Source organism: Thunnus maccoyii, chromosome 17 (genome assembly GCF_910596095.1).
Source record: "Thunnus maccoyii chromosome 17, fThuMac1.1, whole genome shotgun sequence".
NCBI classification, from domain to species: Eukaryota; Metazoa; Chordata; class Actinopteri; order Scombriformes; family Scombridae; genus Thunnus; species Thunnus maccoyii.
The window spans coordinates 11,871,933-11,894,840 of NC_056549.1; the positions used below are offsets into that span (position 1 = coordinate 11,871,933).

Genomic DNA, 22,908 nt, shown 5'->3' on the forward strand with positions numbered 1-22,908 from the left:
AATTTCGTTACATTTGAATGTACAAGGGTTTTAGTCGAAACACACAAAAGGCCCCCAGATATAGAAATGAAGATGCTTAGTTGTATCTGAATGAGCGCTCAGTTTGCAGTATTGGCTTCTTTGTTTGTTCCCTAAAGTCTTTTGTTATCAGCATTACTTATCGGTCAACAGTGGGCTTTGTTTCTGCAAATGGCCCCCCAATCAGCTGTCTATTTAGCTTCGCCTAACCTGCATGAGGGTATATGCTAATTGAGTGCCCGGTTGGGGCCCAGCGAGTGTGCGCATTTTAACGACAATGTTTTGTTTTTGGTGGTACTAGGAGAGGAGGAGAGGAGTGTGTTTTGGGGGGTAATAAGGGGCGGGGCTATAGTAACAGTTAGGGTGTGTGTGTGTGTGTGTATGTGTGCGTGTGGTAGGGGGGGGGGGTGATGGCGTAAACGCCTGTCAGCCAGACAGAGCATCCTCACTACAGCAGGACAGCTGGGGGTCTCCACTCGGCTTTAAGAGCCCTGCAAGACCAAGGACGCCCACTTCTTCAAACCCACCGCGGTGCGTAAAGGCTGCGCGTAAAAATCAGCGGACGCAGACGAATCCAAACCATCTCTTTAAAAGAAAAACAAAACAAAACAACAAACACTTATTTTTCCTGTTCTGTGTCCTCCTTCAGATTGACGTGGACCAGGTGAAATACCAAACGGAGACGCGAGAGGATTAAAAACACAATTTTCTGCCCTATTTTTCAATTTTTTTCCCTCATCGGTGCCCCGATCGTCCGGCCGCAGCATGATGTCCTATTTGAAGCAGCCGCCCTACACGGTGAACGGACTGAGCTTATCTACCTCAGGAGTGGACCTGCTGCATCCTTCAGTGGGATATCAAGGTAGTAAACCCCACGGTGCAACTATTTTCGTTAGAAGAAACTACTTTGGTAAATATAAATATAATAATTTGACTGGTTTTAATATCAATAAAGAATTGTTACCTCTATCAGACAATATGAAATTGTTCAAACTAATTTCTAATCATTTGATTTAATCCGCACGTCTTTTTAATTTTTTTTTTTTTTTTTTTTTACATGTTTACATCAACAGCTTACTTGTTATCATGTTTTAAAGTTCTTCATTATGATCATCTATAATAAAACCTGCTTTAATCATGTATAATATGGGGTCATGTGTTGGAGATCTAGTCTATTTCTGACAATTGAGGTTGTTATATGTTAAATAAGATGATGCTGCCTATAAAATCAAGCTGTATTTCGTTTCCTGTTTCCATTAACAGTTTTTTTTTTCTTCCTTCTTTTCTTAACAGCAACACCTCGCAAACAGAGGAGAGAGAGGACGACCTTCACCCGGGCCCAGCTCGACTTGCTGGAGAATCTGTTCGGCAAGACTCGATATCCTGACATCTTCATGAGAGAGGAGGTGGCCTTAAAGATCAACCTGCCTGAATCCAGAGTGCAGGTGAGTCTCACAAAAAACAAACAAATAACTGACCCACACAGTCCATTCAGTGACAGTAGATTCATTTCAATTTGCCCATAAAAGGTGAGACACTTGAGGGCAAAGTCCTCTCCATTGTTGAAGGAGTATCAAGTCACCTCTTGAGAGCATTTGGTCTTTCTTGCTAATTGATCCCAGTGTGAACTGCTCAGAAACGCATTGTATAATTTACCCACTTTTCTATTTGGATAATAGAGTTTATACACCTTATAATTAGGCCTATAGTGATAAAATGTCAGGAAAATAAAAATCCATACGTTTCTGAGAATAGGCTATAAAATGATTTGGCCATGTGATTAATTGAGTTCATAGAGTATATTTTTAATACTGGAAATAGTTAAATGAACATTTCCAACCCCTAAATTGTCTTCACAGAAAATGAAATTAATCCAATCGCACATTTTCTTCCAGGTATGGTTCAAAAACAGACGAGCCAAACATCGCCAGCAGGCCCAGCAAACCCAAAGTGGAGTGCAGAGCAAAGCTGTCAGCAAGCCGGTGAAAAAGAAAGGCTCTCCAGTCAGAGAAGCCAGCTCAGAGAGCGGAGCCAGCGGGCAGTTCACGCCGCCCTCGAGCGCCTCACTCCCGGCTGTGAGCAGCAGCGCTGCGCCGGTGTCTATCTGGAGCCCGGCCTCCATCTCCCCGCTCTCCGACCCGCTGTCTACCTCCTCCTCCTGCATGCAGCGCTCTTACCCCATGACCTACACCCAGGCGTCGGGCTACAACCAGGGCTACACGGGCTCTTCGTCCTACTTCACCGGGATGGACTGCGGCTCCTACCTTTCGCCTATGCACCACCAGCTATCCGCCGCGGGCTCCGCCATGAGCCCCATGGGCACCAACGGGGTATCCAGCCACCTGAGCCCCGCGTCATCCCTCTCCTCGTCGGCCTACGGGGCGGCAGGGCTGGGCTTCAGCGGCGCTGCAGACTGCCTGGACTATAAGGACCAAACAGCTTCCTCATGGAAGCTCAATTTCAACGCGGATTGTTTGGATTACAAAGACCAAGCAGCGTGGAAATTTCAAGTGTTGTGAAAGGAGAAAATTAACAGGACAATTTTCCACAGACTGCAGACTAGGCTACAGGCAAATAAAGCCCAAGGTTGGGAGCAGCAAGTGCAGCGTTTTTACACCACTAGGCCCCAACTTCAGAGCAGGACTGCCAGCCGGCTGTCTCACTTGTTGGGTTAACTTATTGAACATTCAGACTGACTTCTCCCCAACTTTGATCAAGGACACGGAACAAATTTGCTGACCAAAAGGAAAAAAAAGGATCAAGAGAGCGAAAGATCCAAGCTTAACTTGGTTGAGTTTGAGGAATAGGTCAGGTTTTCTTATAAGCTCCTTAAAGACTCCCCTCTCTTGTCTTTTTTTTTTTTTATATAATTTTGTTGGCACGCGGAAGGGCCCCTTTGATCAAAGCGTTGTGCATGAATGTGTGTGTGTGCATGTGTGCGTTATAGAAAGTGTGTGAGAGCAGCTCTGACATGAACTGGATGCACTACTTAATTTATGAGAAATATGTTCTAAGTCTAGTTATAAGAGACAATCAGCCCGTTTGCGTGTGCTCATAAAATGTCCCTTCTGTGTTTTTGAATTATTATTTTCACCCCTGTGTTAGATTTTTTTTTTTTTTTTTGAAAGTTGTGATTCTTTGTAGGCTACTACCTGTATGCGCCACAACCAGCTGTCAATTTGATAGTTTTTTTATTTCCATGTCTCGAGTGTTAAATGATAAATTATTATAAGGACTTTTAGTTGAATGAAATATGGGAGTAAATCAAACGAGCAAGCAATGCAAAGTCCATTTGAGCTGTATAAAAGGCGGCGAGAAGGCCACATACACACACTAAATAACAATAAAGATCACTTGACCTGACCCAACGCTGTGCCTGCATGTGTAAATCCATCTAAATCTTCTGTCTTCATTCAAAGTTTTTATCACATGTTCCTCTACACATCACCACAACATGTCAACCAAGCCTGTCTTTCAAAAATTATTAATGATTTTACACACTTTTTGGGGGGTTTAACATCTATCTTATTGGCCGCCATTTGATCTTTTGCAGGAAAATATCAATTATTTGACCTTAGATGATCAACAAAATGTAATATTATTTCTACTGCTACATTACAGCCTATAAAGTCCACGATTTCTGTCACAACTACCTGGGCCGGCAGGAATGTGAATTATGGGAGAGAGTTATGTTAATCCCGTCTCATAAAGAGGATAATCCAACATTTTTATTGACGGCTGCTCTTTGGTTCTGGTTCACCGCTGGCCAGTTCACACGGAGAGATGTGAATGAGCTCTGAGGCAAACATGACTTTAAAGACAAGTTATACAAAAAAGGAAAAGTAGACAAACTGCAGACTAGTGGACGTTAAACTGTCACTCTCTCGTGACTCGTATAGTAAATAAATTCATTTTGGGAAACTGCCACAAAAAAATAGGCAAAACATTTCAGAAAAGCAACAATAAGTGGAGATTCTTAAAGACAACATCATGACTAATAGGTGAGTGACTGAGTTCAAACAAAGTATATTAAGAATCTAATATCAACATTATATCCAGACTCACATTATCGTTAATAAAAATGATAAAAGATTCACTGTATCTACCAAATCATCTGTATCACATCCAGGCATCTGTTGCAGGGATATGACATTTGGATTTGTGTATTGCGGACATAAACCGGGACATGCTGAGGGGTTTTTAGGAAGAGAGATACGAGCCTGCGCAGGTCCAGAGGCTCGTGCGTGGATTAAAGCAGAAGAAGGCTCGTGCTATCCGTCTAATTAGGATGTGACAGGAGAGGCTTCTTATAACCGCAGTGACTTTTGAAGGGGGCTTTGTTGTCCATTTGACCCACAATTAGCACCAAATGACACACACAATTAAAGAGCGGCCAACTATTAATGTCATATTGCTGTTTTTATTGTTACTGGATAAAGCTTTAAAATCAGTTACGTAAGGATTTGAAGTTGGCACAAGTCTAATCACATAGAAATTTAAAATATTAACCAAGAAAAGACATTAAAACAGTTGTAAAAATGATGTGCAGGTAAAAGAAATTTTAATAATTCATATAGAATAATGAGTCATAATCAGCTTTATGGGAGGAAATCAGTCCCATCCAATGATGTATAGATGAATAAAACAGTCAAATCTATGAAGATTAGAGCTCTTACATTATGTTTTTCTTAAGGTCTATGATTGAAAATCATATAGATAATATAGGATTTTTTCACAATAGTCCTCTAAATATATTTCTTTCTTGATCCAAGTATCATATTCAAAGCTTCAACAGGTTCAATAAGCAGTAAGTCAGTCCCTCTGCAGCAGGAGGACCGGGGCCCTCGAGTATCCATTCGGTTTTAATTAAGCACAAGCGGCACTAAAGGGGACATATGGGTCCGGCAGACGCGCTTCATTAATCCTCTCATCTCATTTGAGGATGTTAAACAATAAAAAAAGAGCCTCGGTAGCCTCTTCTTGGCCGAGGCGACCGCACATTTTGTCGACCACCGTCGCCCTGAGGCAGGGCTTTCCCAAGCGGCTCCACTTCACCGTGGCCCGGGATTTCCAGTCCAGGTTTCCCCGCCGGGGGAGAGGGGATCCAACGCCGGAGGGGCTTCTCCATCCTGCTTCACAGCGGCGAAGGACCCGTTATTTAAAACTACAATAGGCTTTCTTTACTGTTTAAGTGCTGACAATAATGTGACACGAGAAGTTAGGATACTCAAAAATGTGTCACAATCAACATTTTTTTTGGTCAAAATATACTGAAGCTGTGTGTCAAATTATAGCCTTTAATCAAACATGGTAAAATAATCAAATAATTAAATGACATTTTTTTCTAAAACATTGGCAGCCTTGTAATAAATCTTAAATAAGTCTTTATTGCCTAATAACATACTGTATTGCAGTATATTACTGGGCTTTATCATTGTACATTGTATTCAATAAGATTATTTGGTTCATTTAGGTTTTTATTTATTTATTTCATGTTATTGTTTATGACTTTTTATTGTATTTTGCTGCCTCATTTGCTTCAGGATTTATGTGACCTTGCTGCTGTAACACTGAAATTGCCCATTAGGATTATTAAAGTACAAACAACATGATTTTAAAAAGACATAAATAGAGTTATAAAAAAACAGAGGGGTTGAGTTAAGATTTTATTGTAAAAGAGGGATAAAGAGGATGAAATCTTTGAAAGAAAAATCCACTCAGGAATACCTCGATTAACACAACTATCAAATAAGTAACTAAAGCTTAAAAGCCTTTGTATAATCACAGAGAATCTGTTTTGCACCAGCATTTGAAGTAAAAAATGCTCTTTATTGGTGATAACATGCTGTGTAATATTTGTTGCTTGCCTGCTAAACAACATTTTGATGCATCCCTAATTATTATAGCTCCTTCATTTGTTTAATCCTAAGTAAACCAGAACATTTATGGACAGTGATCTTTTTTTTTTTTTTTTGAGTCAGACTAATACATCAGGCTTAGTGGGAACAGACCAAAATGTCAATTATTGTCTGGAGAAGAAGAAAGGCATGCAACAAAACATCAAGATATGTTTATCATGAACAATTCATGATTTAAACCGTTGAAACAAGCCTATCAGGGTGATTTTAAATAGGTTATGTTATTATCAGCTGCACTATGTCACTGACAGGCATATGACTTTGTGTTTTAGGAAATAAGGATTAGTGAAAGTATTGGGGCAACAGTAACCGTTTGGTAAAGTAGAATATATGGACCTGATTTTTTTTTCAACAGCAGTTGCATAAAATAAGCAGCAGATAAACAAAATAGAGTTTCTTTTATGAAAAAACAGAACATAACAGATAAACGGCAAAATTTGTCGGTGAGAATATAACTGAAGACTATTGTTATGCATAAGTATGTGTCCTACATTCCCAGGGAGGCAATGTCTATCACATATCAGCACACCAACACATACATAATTCATCTGCGACAACAACAGTCATGGAATCTCATTTAAATGAATGAAACAATAGTGTTTCTGTACTCCTGTCAGACTGGCGGTTGAGGAATACGTTAAATGGTTAGAAGTACATGGCGTTAACACTTTGTGACCCTCTCCATCCGTGTTAAGCCGTGTAATGTTTAGAGTGATTTCATCTCATGGATTACACAATTTGATGAGATTAAACTCGATGCACACAGTAAATGTTGCCATGTGAGGGTTTTAAATGGGACTTAAAGCAACGCAGAATGTTCTTTTAATTGCTCCAAACGCTCTACTAGGGGTTGACTTTAAAGTAGGTGCAGCTGAATTCATGTTAAATTGACTTTCATTTACACTGTCCCTATTCTGGCCTAAATGTTGATTAATGTGCAACAAAGTAGGAGTCACAGAGCTGTAAAAAAGTGGACCACAGTTCATATGAAACTGTGAGCAAATGCACTACTTTTTTTTGGATATAAGATAAACACGTGAACATGAAATTGCAATTAATTGCCAGTGTATTGGGTATAAAAGGCTGTTGACTGAGCCAGATTTTGTCTACATGGAGAGTTTGGTGTTATTGTGCATAAAATCTGGATCGTGTGCCTGTGCAGCGGGTGTATTACAGGGTTTATTTGGCTTTCTTCCAATTTATGGCGGAAATTGCTGCAGAAAATGTTTACAAACTGGACCTCCTGAGTGCTGCTCCAATAATAATGGCTGCTTTCACCTTCTGTTGATGCTATTTTTGCATTAAAATCATGGCATGCTACATGTTTTTTAATTTCCATTGTGATGAAAGTGACACTCTGCCTCGAACAAACACAAAGGCAATTGTTAATACAAGATAAAATGATCAGCAACATAAATTTATAGCTTTTTTCCGTGAGCAACTGAAGATCATATCATGACGAAGGCCACAGGGTGAAATGTTTCATCCTCTTTAAATCAATTAAATGCTGTTTGATTTCTCTTAGTCATCTTTTTGAGTGGAAGAACTCTGCGGGCAAAAAAAAAAAAAAAAAAAACCCTTTAAAGATTTCAGGATGAGCACAGGCCTGCTCTGAAATCATAGAAATCTGATTTGTATCATAATCTGTACATTAATCTCACCCAATAATAACTCAATTCATGCAGAATTAACTGATTTTCAAGACATTAGCCTGTTACGAAAGTAGGCAAACCTCTTACAAAGAAAACATTAGTGAAATATTAAACTAAACGAGTGGTGCTGGGATTTGAGTTTGAATTCTCTACCATATGCCTGGAGCTACAGAAGTGAACCAAAATATATTGCTGAGATATTGTCATTCAATGAAATACAGCAGTGTAAAAACACACACAAACACATATATATAAATACACACACACATACAGACATAAAGCAGAAAGCTGATTACAGGGTTAAAGGAAATCCAGCATATGTAAAAGAGAAAAACGAATTGCCATTAGAGAATTAGTGCTTCACATAAAGTTAATGCCTAGTTAATGTTTCTTTTTTTTCCCTCAGAAGCATCCATTTAGCTTCAGAACCAATACAAACTTGGATTATGTCGACAGTGGACATTCAGCCAACAAAGCACTCCAGCCCTTATGAGAACAGACCATTAGCAGTGGGGGGGAAAAAAAAAATCATAAATCTCCTTATAAGAGCAAAAGGGAGATGTTATAATAACAGATTACATGCATTTAATGGCCAAATTTACATCCATAAGCTTGATGCGACGCTGAAAGCATTTGACACAAACAGATGTTTTGCTGAGTGACGTTTTGTCGAGGAAACTATAGGACGAGGAGGAGGCGATGTTGTAGGCAGCTACGGAAACGGTTAAATCATTATGAAATCACACCCGCACAGTGGTTGTTGCCAGTTTATTCAGCAAAGTGTGATCTGAACCGGTTGTTCAGAGGCTGTCGGTCTTTTACTGTATAACACAGGCACCGAGGAAGTTTCAATCCAGTGTGCAAGCTTTTTCTCTTTCAGAAAACACCGACTGACTGAAGCTTGTTGCTGTAAATATTAAATCTGAAACGTAAAGCAGGTGCTACACTTGCCTATAACTTTGAAAACTAAAATCCCAAATTACATACCGTTAAGTCTGTTCATGGGGGATATTTGTACTTACATAACCAAAAAGAACTGCCCTTTATTCATACGAACAACATATGTATGAACTACAAATATGTAGCTCTACCTTAAAGTGACAGTGATTATGTTTGCTTACAGTATGTTAGTCATGTAAACAGATAATCATGTGAGCTACCAGTGGATGTTGTGTATTTGGCCATATAGTGGCAAAAATATCAGCATACAAATGGACATTAGAGAAGTGGATTATGCTGCAGGATGGTTTTGAGATGTTTCTACCGACATTTAGATGCTTATTTTGCATCATAAAAACTTGGAATCCATGGTAACGGAAATGAATTCGAGCTGACTATGACTGGTGTTCTCTATGAAGGATGAAGGTGATTGTTGGCTACTAAAAAATATATAGTTTGGTTGGATTTTTTTATTTTACAATACATTATGTGAAATATTTGATGAAAAGCAATCTTAACTCAAGGTCAACTTACTAGCTTTTTCTTGAGCTTTTAACTGCATCCCATGGTCATCCTCAGCAGACTGTAACGGAGAAGGGACATGTTCATTATCGAGTGGAGATTTCTTTTGGCGAACTACTGTTTCAAATGTCGAGCATGAACTTTCACACTCAAATAATGTGAAATAATTTACACTAAGTTTAACCCATAAAAACAGACCAAGAGCCGAAGCAAACAGGTGTCATGACAATTTTTGTAGTTATCATACAAATATTGTTTTTGTAAGTATTCATTGTGGTATTTTACGCCTTTATTAGAGATGTGACAGTAGAGAGACGACAGGAAATGACTTGAACAGACTTGAACCATCATTCCAAAAAATTTGTTCGTCTTTTTTTTATACAAATAACTGCAAGAATACCTTAAAATAAGGTCAAATCAGTGCCGACAGCACACTGAGTGGACAACATGTTAGACACGCAGTGACCTCAACTGTCAAACCTATCCTGTACTCCTGATACAATACAGAGGTCAAAGGTCAAGGGGCCTCCTCTTGCCTCTCAGACCACGTTACAGTATAGAAAATCATACAAAACCACATACAACTCTATTTATGTGCATCTCTGCCACGTTTAGAGACAAGCAGGACATGATTTATGAAGAGGAATCCGAACTACAGCTGGTGAGCTACACGACAGGCCTCATGATTACAGTTTCCTAGTTTCCACTGCTTTATTTAGCTTTCTCGTCATTCTATGTGTGTCTCTCTGGGCAGATGGAGAGGTAGTGCAGTAGAGGAGGATGGATGCAGAGTTTGTTGACAGATGCCTCTCTCCCCGCCCCGCCTTGTCTCTGCCCACCTGTTAAGTGAGCTCCTGGAGGCGAGTGTGTCTGTTGTGGACGCACGCAGGGAGGAGGTGGCCGGGGAGGGGTGGACTGGAAATGCTGGTACGTGCTTCCCTGCGGCGATCTTTCTCCTGTAACAAGTCTGGTACCCCCGGCGTGTGTGTATATGTGTGTATGTGTGGGCGTTAGGTGTGTGTGAACGAGTGCAGGTGTGCGTCTCTATGTGTGTCTCCTCTCCTCCTGTGGTAATATAAAGCGTAGAGTGCGGAGCAAGCCTTGATGCGTTTGTGGATCAATCATATGTGTGCGAGTGTGTGTGTGCGTGTGTGTGTTTAGGGGAGCAGGAGGCGTGTGCCCTCCCTGCACCCCCACAGCCGCCACACGCCTGGCCACCTGCTCTGGGATTAGAGAGCATGCGGATTACACGCGTCACAATGGAGATACACAAACACAAATATGCCCTCGGCCAACAAAGGACACACACACACACCGGACAGTCTCATCACTAATCGCTTTTAGCATCTTCAATATTTTCATAGTTTGGGAAATAATGGCTCTGGACGTTGTGCACGACATGACAGATGCTATTCATGCTTTTGTTGACTGATGCTTTTAGGTGCAGGAGTTGAAATTTTGAACTTATGGATTCATTTCTGTATGTTTATTGAGGAAGGCTTAAAGAGAAAAAACGTTCACATGATTGTGTCAGTTGGTTTTTACATGTGTGTATATGTGTGTGTGTGTGTGTGTGTGTGTGTGTGTGTGTGTGTGTGTGTGTGTGTGAGAGCTGCCCAGGGAGGTGTTTTGCGATGCATGATTCACTGTGTCCCGCAACAGATCTGCTGTCCTACTTTTCAAACATAAAAACACTGTGACGTCACACACATAGAAACCAACAGGCGATCTCGACCACCTAAGGTCCACAAAACAGGAACGCTGCCGTTAACAACAACAGCGTGGACAACATAAACACAAAAAACAGAAACTCACATTCACGGAAACCCAAGTGACAGACGCATTACTGGCAGCCCTTGTGTGTTATTTAAAGAGTCCATCCAAACATGACTCAATGGGCTTTTCTCTACACAAAGTCCTGTGAAGAACAGTGACTCAGGGACTCAATGAAGCATCAACAGTCATAGGCTCGGTTGTTGGAGTGAGTTTATTATGGGCTTACTCACCATACGGGAAAACCTACTGCCCTGTACACAAGAATTTAAATGGTCATTCAAACAATTTTACATGCCATTCTAGTCTACTCTACTAGTCATGGGTAGCACTACACAGCATTTAGAGACAGTTGTATGTGTTCTTAGGCTTTTAGGGACTAAAAGTCAGGATATCTCAACCACTACCGCACCAATTTTGACCCTTGTTTTTTAAAAATCTGCATCTCACAATCTCCCAACCGTAATGCAAGTGCAAAAATCACTGGAGTGTCCCTTTAAATATAAGTTTACAGAAATAAATAATGATGAAATCACATAATAATAAAGGTGAATTACATTTTTAACCAGCAAACACTGAACACAAGCATCATTTTCCACAGTTGACATGAATGTCTGAATGGAACCATATTGGACGCAAATTCCTTTCCTTTCCAATTAACATCTTGAATCACAAGTAGATTGTAGTTGTATGACTTAGTAAGGATGTTAGTTATTGGTGTAATTTCTGAAGAATAGCTAGATAAATTAATAAATGAGTGTTGTCAATGGCAATGATTACCAGAGTGGGGAGCAAAGGAGGACATTATTAGAAAATTCATACATAGTCTTGAGAGTAGCCATCAGTTGCTTGCATGTAAATTTTTACAGTCATCGCTGTAACATTTGCTGTTGTGTGAATGATGTAATGTGGCAACAACATGCAGCTACAGTGTCATTTAATCACATTATATATTGAACCTATCAGAGAAGTGACTGTATGCTGATGTAAAAGGGTGCCAAGATCCTGATGTATAGCCACATATGACCTACTAGAACTGTAAATGTTTAAGGACATTTTAAAACATTTGACCTTTTAACACTTGTTGGGTGATGGTGAAGAGTAAGAGGCCTTCAGGTGTCTTGTGTGTGTGTAAAGTGAGTCATGGTGGGATGGATGGATGGAGGGGGGTATCTTCTACCAGTCTTCCCCCTCTTCCTTGCCTCCTTTTGCCCCACGGGGTCGGCGGGTTTGTTTTGCTAATGACCCCATCCCGTTATGACCTCATTCAGTTTGCGCTCAGTAATTGGTGGCACACTGATACACTGCGGTGCCGGGGGAGGGGCTCACGCCTGGGGGGTGGGGGATCCCATTGTAAACATTCCTCCCTGACAAATAAAGTATTGTTATTGATGATTAACGGCAATGAAGGGTAATGTGAGTGTGTGTGTGTGTGTGTGTGTGTGTGTGTGTGTGTTAGGGCAGGGAAAAGAACAATGAGGATGATGTAGGGAATGAATGATTGAATGATGGTGACAAGTGAGGTGTTACCACAGATTAACTTCAACATGGAGGGAAGTGGCAGTGATGAAGATGACTGAAGAGATGAGATGAGGTGATTTTTTTTATGTCATGCTCTATTGATGACACTCTTCACACCTGCAGCCACTGAAGTTCCCTTGAGTTACACTGCTTAATAAAACTGTATGTGGATGGATTATTATTAGTATTATTATCAGAAAGTCACGGGTAAAAAGTAACTACAGGTACAATGTTGAAGTATTTTGAGTATTTCCACTTCATGCTACTTTATTCTTCCACTCCTCTAAATGATAATAGATAATATTGTACTAAAATGCATTTATCTGACAGCTGTATGTACTTTTAAGATCAAGATATTACATACAGAACATGTGATCAGCTTATAAAATATGATGCATAGTACGAGAACAAACTACTCAACAGTATCAAGTAGTTAAAATAAGCCTCAGCTCCCACTATTTTTTCATTTCTCACATCCATAGCTCACACTCCTCACTCTTACTCTTTTTTTTCCTTAAATGTCCTGTTTAATTTCTCTGTTTTCTATTTATTTTTTTCTTTAAACTCTATGTTGAGAATGTTTTCACCTAAACTGCAAGAATGTGTAAATGTATTACATTTTCTTTCTCCTTTTCAATGTCATGTGCACGTGTTTGATTTTCACACAAGGAAATGAAGATGGGAAGCAGAAGCTCTGCTCAAACAGCAAGAACATTAAATGCTACTTACACACTGATGCATCAGTAATAATTATCCAATAATCTAATATAACACTGACATTAGTTATTCTGCTTTTACCTCTGATATTTTAAGCATATTTTTAAGCTAACACATTTGCACTTCTACTAGTAAAATTATGAATAAAGACTTTTACAGGCAATAAAGGATATTTTTACATTTAGATATTGCTACTTTAACTAAAGTCGAGGATCACAATACCGTCACTGCACAAAGAGAAGATCTAAATAAGTTTCACTAATGTGTTGGATATCGTTATTAGCTATGACAGAAGGGAATAAGTTCCTGTCTCATCCTCCACCTCTCTCTTTCTAAAACTTCCTTTTCACTCACGGATGGAGGCCTCTCTTTTTCCACGGATGGAAGGTAAACTTGTAGACTCATAATATGGCACGAAATTATACCCTCGAGATGTGTGTGTGTGTGTGTGTGTGCTTAAGCGTTAAGTGGCTGCATGTCTCCTGTGAGAAACGCCTGGGGTCATTCATGGGTTTTTCAAATGCGTCTGTCTACATGCCATTATTCAAATGAATTCAAGTGTAAGTGTATAAGGTGTGTGTGTGTGTGTGTGTGTGTGTGTGTACTAATGATTTCCACTGAGGAAATGCGCCATCGATTGTACATCAAAAAAGTCACATGATAGTTATCAGTGTTAATTATCATGTACTATGTGTAATATGTAATTACACAGACATTATTCTCCTTGATTATAGAGCATTTATAAATTTAATTACCATGTATTATGTCTTCTATGAGCATGTGCGTGTTCTGTATCAACGGATTTGTCAGGTTAACAAAATGCTCCGCTGGTGTTACATTGTGTGTGTCATGCAGGTGAGCACCACGGGACCCCCAACACCCCCACCTCTCCAAACAACATCAAAAATAACGAAAAACATCAGGATGACAGTGCTTGTGTTTGCGTCTGGTTTATATCTGAAAAAAACAAACACTACACGTGTGTACATGCGCCCATAAATACCCACAAACGCAAACACACACATGCACAATTTTGCTTTTTTTTTTTTTTACTTTCAGCGGGTGGTAACAAAAGTCATCCCTGCAACCACCCTCCTCCTCCTCCTCCTCCTCCTCCTCCACATCCTCACCTCTCCTCTCCCTCTCTCCCCTCTCCTCATCCCACTATCACATCGGACAGGGTCTACTTATAGTACCACGCCAGAGAGGAGAGAATGGGGAAAGAAAGGGTATTATGACAGTGAGGAGAGAAAAGAGAGGGAGCGAGAGAAAAGAAGGGCAGACAGGGTATTATGAGAGAGAGGGATGAGAGCAGTGAAGGCATTTGGAGTCTTTATTCGCCTTCCTAAGCCACGGGCTCCGCTCCCAATCCGATTGGTCGATACGGCCAGCCATGTAAATGAAATGCAAAGCAGAGAGACCCTGACTTCCCTTTGCCAATTTGTGGGGCCCTTTCTCTCTTCCTCCGCCGATGGCTTCGTTCTTTTATCAGTCTGTCTTCCTCTCAACGTGACGCCTTTCTTCTTCAGTATCACAGTCTGCCGCCTTCAACCTCTGATTCTTCCTCTCTCTCTCTCTCTCTCTCTCTCTCTGGAAGATAATGATTTGCCTTTTTTTTTCCCTGTAAGAGCTGAACTCTGCACTTCTGTAATGTTCAGCTCGAAGGATTTAATCCACCGAGGCTTTTTTATTTCCTGGGAAACTCCAGTGGTGATTAAGCATATGCTCTTTTGCATGTGTGCGACCCTGTTTGTGTGTACGCACAAGCACCGCACACTCTCTGTATAATGTTGGATTTGAGGCCGTTAGAGGTTCTTTTCCACTTGCTGCCTCTTTCACTTGCAGTTTTCTTTAGTTGCATTAGAGGAAACTGCACAGGCTTCTCTAACACATTATTTGTTTATACCAAAACACTCTAAACCACTCCCCGATGTGGTATAGACATTTCATTTAATGTCCATGATGGAGACCCTCCTCCACCCCTGCAGCAGGAGGGTCTGTTGACACTAAACTCTTCCCAGGGGGTAGACTACTAGTAATGGGGGCTCTGGCTGCGTAAAACCCTGGCTGTGAGATTTAGGTTGCAGTTTATTTATTTTATTTATTTATTTTAAAGAGTCTAATCAGCTCCAGCAGTGTTTCGTGTTTTTTACTTGTCTTTTTTTTTTTTAACAGGATGGGATGGGGGGTGACAGGCCAATAGACGGGGCAGGACTGATGATGATGTTTTAAGTGGAGACAAATGCAACAGTCTGTTCCAGATTAAAGATGCCCACCACCACTGTAATCCCTGTAACGCTGCCAAATTGGTATTTTCCCTTCCCCTCCCCTGAACTGAACTGCACTGAATGAGCAGAGACTGGGACAGTAAGAGAGTGACATGTCTGCACTGAGCTGACTGAACGCCCTGGCCTTGTGTAGAGTTGGACTAAATTTCTCACTTAATTGCTCTGAAAAAAACCCTGTTTGTGCCCAGGGTTACTAGAAATTAGTTTCAGGCTCTCCCCCTCTCTTTCAGACGCTTTGAAAAAGTGCATCAGGCTCAACTTCAGCTCTACTAAAGAAAGATGTGTGAGTGGAGCTGAAATATAACTGTAAGCAGGTAATGTGTATGAATAAATAAATAAATATACAGTAGAACAATGAAGAAGTGATTGGATGAGTACAAATGCAAGAATAGAACAAAGTGGAGCGCAGAACAAAGTTGAGGGAGAAGAACTGGTCTGTTGGTCAGCAGCGATGCTCCCAGATTGTTTATCATGCAAACACTGCCACCTGCAGGCTGCTCTTCAAAACATAACTACCTCCTAATACATGCACAGAACCAACACAGGACTTCTAACACTCACACAGACATGCACAGAGATGGTGGGACAGAATATACAGTTTGTATATTCCCTCCAAAATGCATCTAAAAATACAACTGCTGAAACTGATCATGTAATACCTGCTGATAATGTCAAACCACAAGCCAAAAATAATCCACACTTAATCCACACTGAAATTCTCAATTACACACCTAGACCTCTTCCCCCACCGAGTGGAAGTGCAAAAGAAAACCCCAGCGACATCCTGCACTGGCTTCCTGCCCCCCGACAGTGCCAGTTGTACCAGTTACAATGCTGGAGGCTCTGAGGACAGGAAGTGAACTCATGTCTTTGCCGTGGTGGGCCACATATTTTACTTAAACACTTAAAATCCTCCTTATCATTTAATTTGACTTCTTATTACAATGTCTTTGCATTTTTCTTTGAAAACATTAACACCAAAACTAATAATAATGTAATAAAAATCACAAAATTTAATAAAACTTATTACAATATATGCAAAAAATGATTACTTTATGCATTCAACATTTTTATATAGGCTATTATAAGCAGTAATAATCAGTTTTGGTTAAAATAAATTATATGCAGTAAATACATCATCTGCTGTTGATATATTATCATTTTCTTCCTGAGTTATAGGTTTTTTTTTCTCAGAAGACATTTTGACATGTAACAGTAGGAAAAGCACAGCTGTAAATAATATAATTAACAATGGCTGAATTCCATTTAACTGCTTCAGTTTCAGGATTGTGGTATTGTTCATGCAGAGCTCACTGTCGTCATGACTCACTGAGACACTTGAACAGAACAGTCATCATTAATGTTATTAGTAGCACCTGTGTTTTTCCTACTATGATTTGTCAAAAATGTCTGCTGTATTAGGGAGTTTACCAACAAAATAATGATAATAACAACCCTTTGTCAGTTTTTTGACAAAAAAATTCTCATCTGGAGTTTTCTTTTCCCCAACGTCAACTGAGAAAACTCCATCCACCGATGAAGGCCACAAAATGAGGCAGAAAGCTTCAGAAACTGAAAAAAGTTAACCTTCTGACAAGAATTATTTGTCAAACTGACTTTCCAAAGTCAAGAATGCACGTTCAAGCTCAACATTTCGTCAGCTTTGTCTTTTCTGCCAAAGTTTTGCATTCATGTGGAAGTAAATCTCAACTCAGAAGTAAAGGAAATCAAATTCCATCTCGACATTTCATTTAAAAACTGCTAGTAGGTGCTGATGTTGCAAAACCTCAGCAGTTAAAAAACTACCTGCATGGTTAGATACCACTAGAGATAAGTGAGACAACATGTTTGTTTTTTTATAATGTGGGTGAATTGGCATTTTATCAAACAGCCTTTCAACCTCTGCCGTGACAAAAGCCAAAACCACCAATATTTACTCAAGAAACCTGGAAATATGTGTGTATTTGTGTGTGTGTGTGTGTGCAGGTCTGCACATGATGGGCAATGTGTGGGAAGCTACATTACAGCTTCCTGACAAGAGGGAGGAGGCCTACCATAACACTTGTCAGAAAGGCACAGAAACACACGCACTCACACCCTCCTCATCATCCTCTCCTTCCCCGTCCTCCCATCAACCCTCTCTTCGTTCCTCCCCGAACTCTACAACCCCCCCCTCCTCCCCCCCCAACACAGTCCTGCCAAGCTGACAGCTCCAAGCTCCGTGGAAAATGAGTCTCGCTCGCATTACAATCGCACGGGACAGATTCCATTAGCACTATCTGAAATTGAGCGCGGGGAGCAGAGAGCGGGAGGCAGCGGCGCGCGCCCTTATCAGAGGGAGAGGGTGAGCTCCACCGACGTCACTAATCCACCGGGCGGGATTGAGCAGGCACACACACACACACACACACACACACTTACACAGTGAAAGACAACTTGGAGCACACACAGGGGAAGACACAGAATGCACACACACTCTTTCATATAGTGAAGAACAACAGGCGCAAACAGATAGAAAGACATATTCACACACACTTAACGACAGGAAACTAATAAAAAAACTCATGAACACACACATAAAAACACACACACACAGTATATAGATACAACATCCTAATTTCTCACATTCTACAATATAATAAAAAGGACCAAAATTTGCATTTAACTAAAGGAAATGATGAAACTGGTAGAAAACAGGCAACAGATCAACAACTCTCACACAGCCTCTCTGCCTTTCTGTGGCTGTGTGTGTGTGTGTGTTGGTATGTGTGTGTGTCTTTCTGAGTCTCTTCCTGAGGAGTGCTGGCAGGTCTGTTCAGTGCTGCTGCTGGTGGGATTTGTAACATGTCAGTCCGTCGGTTTGAGATGAAGCTGAGCCTCTCTCACACTTGCTGCGTGATCTCTACCTCCCTGCTTGTGTGCAGCCAGTCTCTTTCCTCCTCACTCCCCCCCTTCTCTACTCATACATCCATGTATGCATACAAACACGAACACATTATACCTATACATGCACACACACATGTGCATTTGCAGGAACACCCCACGTGAACCCCCCCAAGTGTCCTCATCCTCATAGTTATTAACCCTTGACACATAAATCCAAGGGTATGTGGGTGTGTGATATTAGCTGCCTGTGTGTGTGGGTGGGAGGATGGGGGTTAATCTTTATGTAGTGGGGATCTTTCACACAAGATCGCTCAATTTAAATAGAGCGGGAACACTTTGATGTCTCCAGCCCTCCCTCTTTCGTTCGCTCTCCCTCTCTCATTCACCCCTCTAATTTGCTTCATGTTGGCCCCCCCTCTGTGCCCCAGTGATAAGGTGTAATAAGAAATGTTTTCAAAACAGCTCTCACCTACCATGCGATGCTAATTGAGCGTGTGCTTGATACAGCCAAAGAGGAGAGCCCTCATCCCTGACCACTGAGGTTGCTGAGGAGAGGAAAAAAAGAAGAGGAACACTCAGTTCTCCAACCATGGATGGAGAACAGTGAGTATAATAGAAAGTGACACATGTGCTTGCATCAACAAAGTGCCACTGGCAGCCCTGCCCCCTCAAACACACAAAGTAATAAGGGGAAATACCATCTTCATTAGTTGTCATTTACAGGGAATTATGGCAATGCCTCCTCGGGGCTGTTATTGGTCACGCTGAGAGCAAGCAGCGAGCGCAACATCGGGGAGGAAAAGAAAGAACTTTGCAACGATGTGGAAACAGAAAAGTGTTTGGCCTATATTCATTTAGAAGCGGAGGCAAACCACAGGAGCCCTTCCCTCATCATAGTGTGAAACATGAAAGGGATTAATTATTAAAACATGAACACAAATTGAAAGACAAATTAGCTCAGTCTCAACCACAAATAAAAACAAACAGGAACAGGAGTTATTATTGAAATGAAATGTAAAATGATAAGCACAAACACTGCTAAAAAGATTTGACGTAGAGGCTGAATACAAAATAGCAGCATTTCTCAGCTATAAATGAGGTTGGAAATCTGCACTGTGATATTTAAATGACTAAAAGTAAAAGAGACTCACATGATAGAGCTACAAAGATGCCAAACTATCGTCCCTAAAGGAAGACAAATTGTATAAGTGTCACAACTTGCCAACATGAGTTAGCTAGCTAGTTAATTAATGTTAAGTCTGCACATTTAAGCTAGCTATTAGCTTAATTTGGCCAGATAGCCATTTGGAATTGGATATTTTCAGAGAAAAACAGCCAAATTGTAAGGAGAAAAAACAATTATGTTATACTTATGTATTGTTTCTGTTAAAATATCGAAATACCTGTTAAATAGGTGATTGGGAGAAACTTACCACACTCAGTCCATGTGACGAAAAAGATTCAGTTCAGTTTGAAAGGAGGAGGAGGTGGGCCGGATTAAAGTAACCCCAACACGGTAGTTTTACTATGCAAGTTTTCACCAACTCTAGCTGGCATCTCACTCAAACTAATAACTCTGAAAGTGTTGATGTGGTTTGACACTGTTTGAGCTATATAGTGAAATTTACTACATAAACTGTACGGAAAAACAGGAAAAAACTGCTTATTGGAGATGTGAAGGTCATGTTTTCAAGGTCATGACAACATATGCAAAAACAAGACACACTGCATCAAGAGGTAAACAGTCACACATTAGAATTAATAAACAAAGATGACAACAGTTGGTTGATAAATACTTTTACAATGTAGAAATTTCCTTGTCCTACTTTCTATACTGCTTAAGGCTATAGGTAAACATTCAATATTAGGTTTATCTAGCAGGTGATTTATTAATTTTTAACAAGGGGATGGCCCAATGGGAGGGTAACCCTAGGACTACAGGATTATCATATAGGCCTATCCTGATTCATGATATTATAATTGCAATTATAATTTAAATTTAATAGAACTGCTGTTAGGCTAAATACATATTTTGTGTAGGCCTATTCTTTCACTAAATGTGGACATTAAGCATCTATTTGCTTACTTTTCAAAACACACCGTAGTTTTGATGGTATAAACTTTACCTTGATTTATGTAACTCTTTTTGTTACAGAGGTGGCTTGGTCTGGGAGTGTATTTTCAACAGCACAGATGCTACTGAATGATCATAGAAATATTATAGGAATATTATAGGAATACTACAGGCAGCAGTGTGTCTCGATGATCCTCTCGCTCTTGTCACTTTGATCATGAAGGTGACACTACTCTATAGAGTATTTAGGCTACGATATGGTATAGAATTGAGTATTTATAATATATAGTTTAGAGAATATTATAGATCAAAGATGAAACTGACAGAAGGGTGAGACTGAGAGAAAAAGGTGCAATTACAAATCCGTCTACAACTTCAGCACCACGGACAGCGCCATGGATTTATCAATGCATAGCACAGTTAGGCTACTGATATTTCATAGCAATATTCGGGCCATAGATTCTAACTTGCACAAAACTCAGTCAGATAAAGGATCAATGACCAACATATTCAGCTAAACAACCCTTCTGCCCCTGCACTCTCTCTGCTACTAGAGGATGTCAAGGGGGGATGGCAGCTTAACAAGGGGAATGTATTTTGGTCATTTTGCTAACAAGGGGGATATCATCCCCCCCAACCCCCCCTCAAATTCCCTAGTGGGCTTATCAACTTTCAGTGGTAGTCATGCATTAGCATTTTATTCTGCTACTAAAAAAAATGTAATTGAACTGAACCTCAGTTTGATTATTATTTTTTGATTATTCTATTGTCATTAAAGGATCAGTTCACCAAAATGATTTTTTTTTTCAACCTTTTTTCCACTCTAATGGGTTCAAGTAATGCAGATAGCTTTGGTTTTCTTTGTCCAGGTTTTGAGGTATACATCTCTGAAATTTTGCCTCCATTCCAGTGCAGTGGAGATGACTGGAATTTCGTGTGTGGTGCTCACAGCCAGCATTTTAGAAATACTGTGGTCAATAGACCAGGTTCACCTTGAGCTCTTGACCGGAAACCAAGACGGTGTGGAAAATACTGAATAATTTCATTATTGGCCTACGAGTAGTCCAATTTAAATATATAGCCTAATGGAGCCAGTCTATAGATAATCACCATATGCATATTTTGACTGCAGAATGTGAAGTCCCATTAAGTTGCTGAAAACCCCCAAATTCCATGATCTCATGGTCCAATAGCTAAGACCCTCCTAACAGCCTTTAAACATTACATTAAAAAAAATCTCAATAGAAACATCTCTTTTGAGAAACAGTGACTCTGTACTCTGGATGATCCTCACTGTCAACAGTTTTCATAAAGACGACTTCTTCCATAAAGTAGTTCAAATTAATACTGTCCACCACAGAGACAGATGTCTCAAAATGTGGGCAGAAGTATCTGCACAACTAGATTCCTTTAGACGTACATGAAATAGGTTTTTTGTGAGTGTGGGTGAACCCTTTCATATACTGCCGCTGTATATTAAGTTAGAGGGAAACTGCTAGAATGATGTATTAACAAAAGTGAGGGGGATTAGTCATTGGAGAAGACTGGGTGGGTATGAAGTGAAGTGCCATTATCAGCAGGTTTCACACAAATGCCACAGTGAGGACATACACTGTACATTCCTGACAGCTGAGGTTAGCCGTATATGGCAGGTGTTGAAACAGATTCCCTCCTCTGTCGTATTCTCATCCACTCATATCTAGGTTGGGCTTTTTTTTCCCAAATAGTGACATGTTGCATCCATGGCGGCAGAGTGGGAGACCACTTGGTGAGACACAAGACAGTCTGGATTACCAACCCGCTGCCACAACATCACCTCCCTAACAGGATAACACAGCATAATAAACTCCATAAAATAATCAAACTTATTACAACTCCTAACCCCTGTTTAATACATTCTGCTCGGCTTACGTGAGCTGGCATTGACTGCTAGTCGAGCCACAAAAGAGAATAGTCTTATAAGACTAAAGAGAACACAGAACAGCAGCTTGTGATGCCTTAATATTGGCTTTAATTGGATTTGTAAATTATGTGGCTAAATTAACACTTTCTATGGCTCGGTGACTTAGTGAAATGTGTATAAGGGAAGAAAAAAGAAGTGAAGGTCTTAAAGTTAATTAATCGTCTGTGGCCCCAGCTTAATTAAAGTTTCCCAGTGTTTGTAGTTAATGGGTGGATTGATGGAACAATGGTATGAACGCCCCCTGCTACCTCCAGAGGGAGTCCGCAGAGAGTTACAGAGAGAAAAGCACCGACACAGCACCGACACACACACACACACACACACCAGCTCAGATGCCTTTACATGCTACTACACAGACATATGTATGAAAACACACACACACAAACACACACACATACACACAGACAGGAGAGTCCCCTTCAAACTTCCTGTCACACATACCCATTACTCCCATTGAGGGTTTCACATTAATTAGCTGGGATCAAAACCTACAAATCCCTCCACTGAGAATTTAACTGTATTACTAAACCCTGCCTCCATCATCTATGCTAGGTCCCCTGACACACACACACGCACACACACTTCAAGCATGGCTGGATAAATATGCTAGGGGGCTCCGGGGCAATAAAGACCTGCT

General features: G+C 40.4%; 1 protein-coding gene and 1 long non-coding RNA gene across 7 annotated transcripts in view; one reads left to right on the plus strand and one right to left on the minus strand.

The window, feature by feature from the left end:
- LOC121882192 overlaps nt 1-19,737 on the minus strand; it is a 35,124-nt gene extending 15,387 nt beyond the window's left edge. For 3 of the 5 annotated variants that reach the window (XR_006092043.1, XR_006092044.1, XR_006092046.1), the window contains exons 1-3: nt 19,668-19,737; nt 18,708-18,779; nt 9,062-9,110 (exon numbers count right to left, since the gene is read on the minus strand). This is a non-coding gene — a long non-coding RNA (uncharacterized LOC121882192). Of the gene's footprint in view, nt 1-4,540; nt 5,151-5,175; nt 7,485-9,061; nt 9,111-18,707; nt 18,780-19,667 lie in introns of those variants that run through there. The other 2 variants (XR_006092045.1, XR_006092042.1) reach the window with 2 other exon arrangements.
- On the plus strand, nt 429-3,063 carry LOC121882191 (homeobox protein OTX2-like). Of its 2 annotated transcripts, none has more exons than XM_042390216.1 (4): nt 429-549; nt 668-928; nt 1,312-1,463; nt 1,914-3,063. In XM_042390216.1, the coding sequence occupies exons 2-4, from the start codon at nt 784-786 to the stop codon at nt 2,535-2,537; spliced, it is 921 nt and encodes a 306-aa protein (XP_042246150.1). In that variant the 5' UTR covers nt 429-549; nt 668-783; the 3' UTR covers nt 2,538-3,063. The 2 variants fall into 2 exon arrangements, with proteins under 2 accessions (XP_042246150.1, XP_042246152.1); XM_042390218.1 differs by having other exon boundaries at nt 668-880.
- Nucleotides 19,738-22,908: the final 3,171 nt, after the last annotated feature.